General features: G+C 30.8%; 1 protein-coding gene across 11 annotated transcripts in view; it reads left to right on the plus strand.

Moving 5' to 3' along the window:
* LOC106878725 (potassium channel subfamily T member 2) overlaps nucleotides 1-1217 on the plus strand; it is a 747999-nt gene that overhangs the window by 680216 nt on the left and 66566 nt on the right. For all 11 annotated transcript variants that reach the window (XM_052970033.1, XM_052970046.1, XM_052970049.1 and 8 more), the window contains one exon: nucleotides 436-567. In XM_052970033.1, coding sequence (XP_052825993.1) covers nucleotides 436-567 — 132 coding nt within the window. The remainder of the gene's footprint in view (nucleotides 1-435; nucleotides 568-1217) is intronic.

Here is a 1217-nt window from a genome sequence, read left to right on the forward strand (position 1 = left end):
ATGTTGGCTGCTCAAGAGTGGGCAGCAACAAAAAACTTATTTGTATATGCTCCACAAGGGAAAACAAGGAACATAGTTTACAATGAGGTGTTATAATCACAACAGCAAGAAAGTATGTACATGATCACCTTCTTTTACGAAACTTCATTGACTTTCATATATTTATATTGATATACATATATATACGTGTGTTTGGGTGCGTGTGTGTATATACATCTCTATATATAAAGATGATGCGTAGTCTAGACGGCGTTTTTAGATTTCATTATTCTCTTTAACCCGGGCAACGCCGGATATTTCTGCTAGTTAGCTATAAAACTGAACATTTATCACTCATTGATTTTTATCCACAGAAATTGTGTAATGAAATATATAATTACAGTATATTTTTGTAAAACAGAAACTTTTTTTTTATTTCATATTTTGGCTTTTTAGATGAAGATAGCAAAAGATGATTTATGGATAAGAACATATGGACGGCTGTACCAGAAACTTTGCTCAACAACATGTGAAATTCCTATTGGAATTTATCGGACGCAACAACTCGATGGATCTGATACAAATTCAGTAAGTATCTTACAAGTATAAATCAAAGCACAAATTATATGGATGTTTAAGCTTATTTATCTTCATCAGTTTATGTCATCAGCATTCAAAGAATCTTTTCCCAATATAATCTACTACTTACAATACCTATCTAATAGGCAATATGAACAAGAGATGTTCCCAACAGCAATTTCATTCAAGACCATTATAAAGAATTTTTTGGGGTGTCTAACAATTCTCAATTTCCTCTTGTGAATCCTGTCACAGAATGAATATCAAATGATACCAGAGACAATATCATTATTGAAAGTGCACTGAGTTTATGAAACATAGAACAAATGAAATACATATCAGTTGCCACTGACACTCTCTTTATGTTTCAGTCAGCTTTCAACTATGTTTAATTGAAAAATATAAGTCTATAACATACTAAAGTAGAATATCAGTATCCAGGCCATAGATGCTCATTTAAAGATCTCAATATATAATGATATTCCTTTCAACATGATAAAATAAAAGTGAATATAACAATGTATGTGAGTTTATTGACTGCATTAAATGTAACAATGCACTTGTTTTTGTCCCTACATGCAAATTGTGATCAAATCAGTATGTGCGCTTAGTTGTACTGGATGCACTTGCAGATATTTATTATAATATATATATATATA

Source organism: Octopus bimaculoides, chromosome 1, assembly GCF_001194135.2.
Source record: "Octopus bimaculoides isolate UCB-OBI-ISO-001 chromosome 1, ASM119413v2, whole genome shotgun sequence".
Taxonomy (NCBI): Eukaryota; Metazoa; Mollusca; class Cephalopoda; order Octopoda; family Octopodidae; genus Octopus; species Octopus bimaculoides.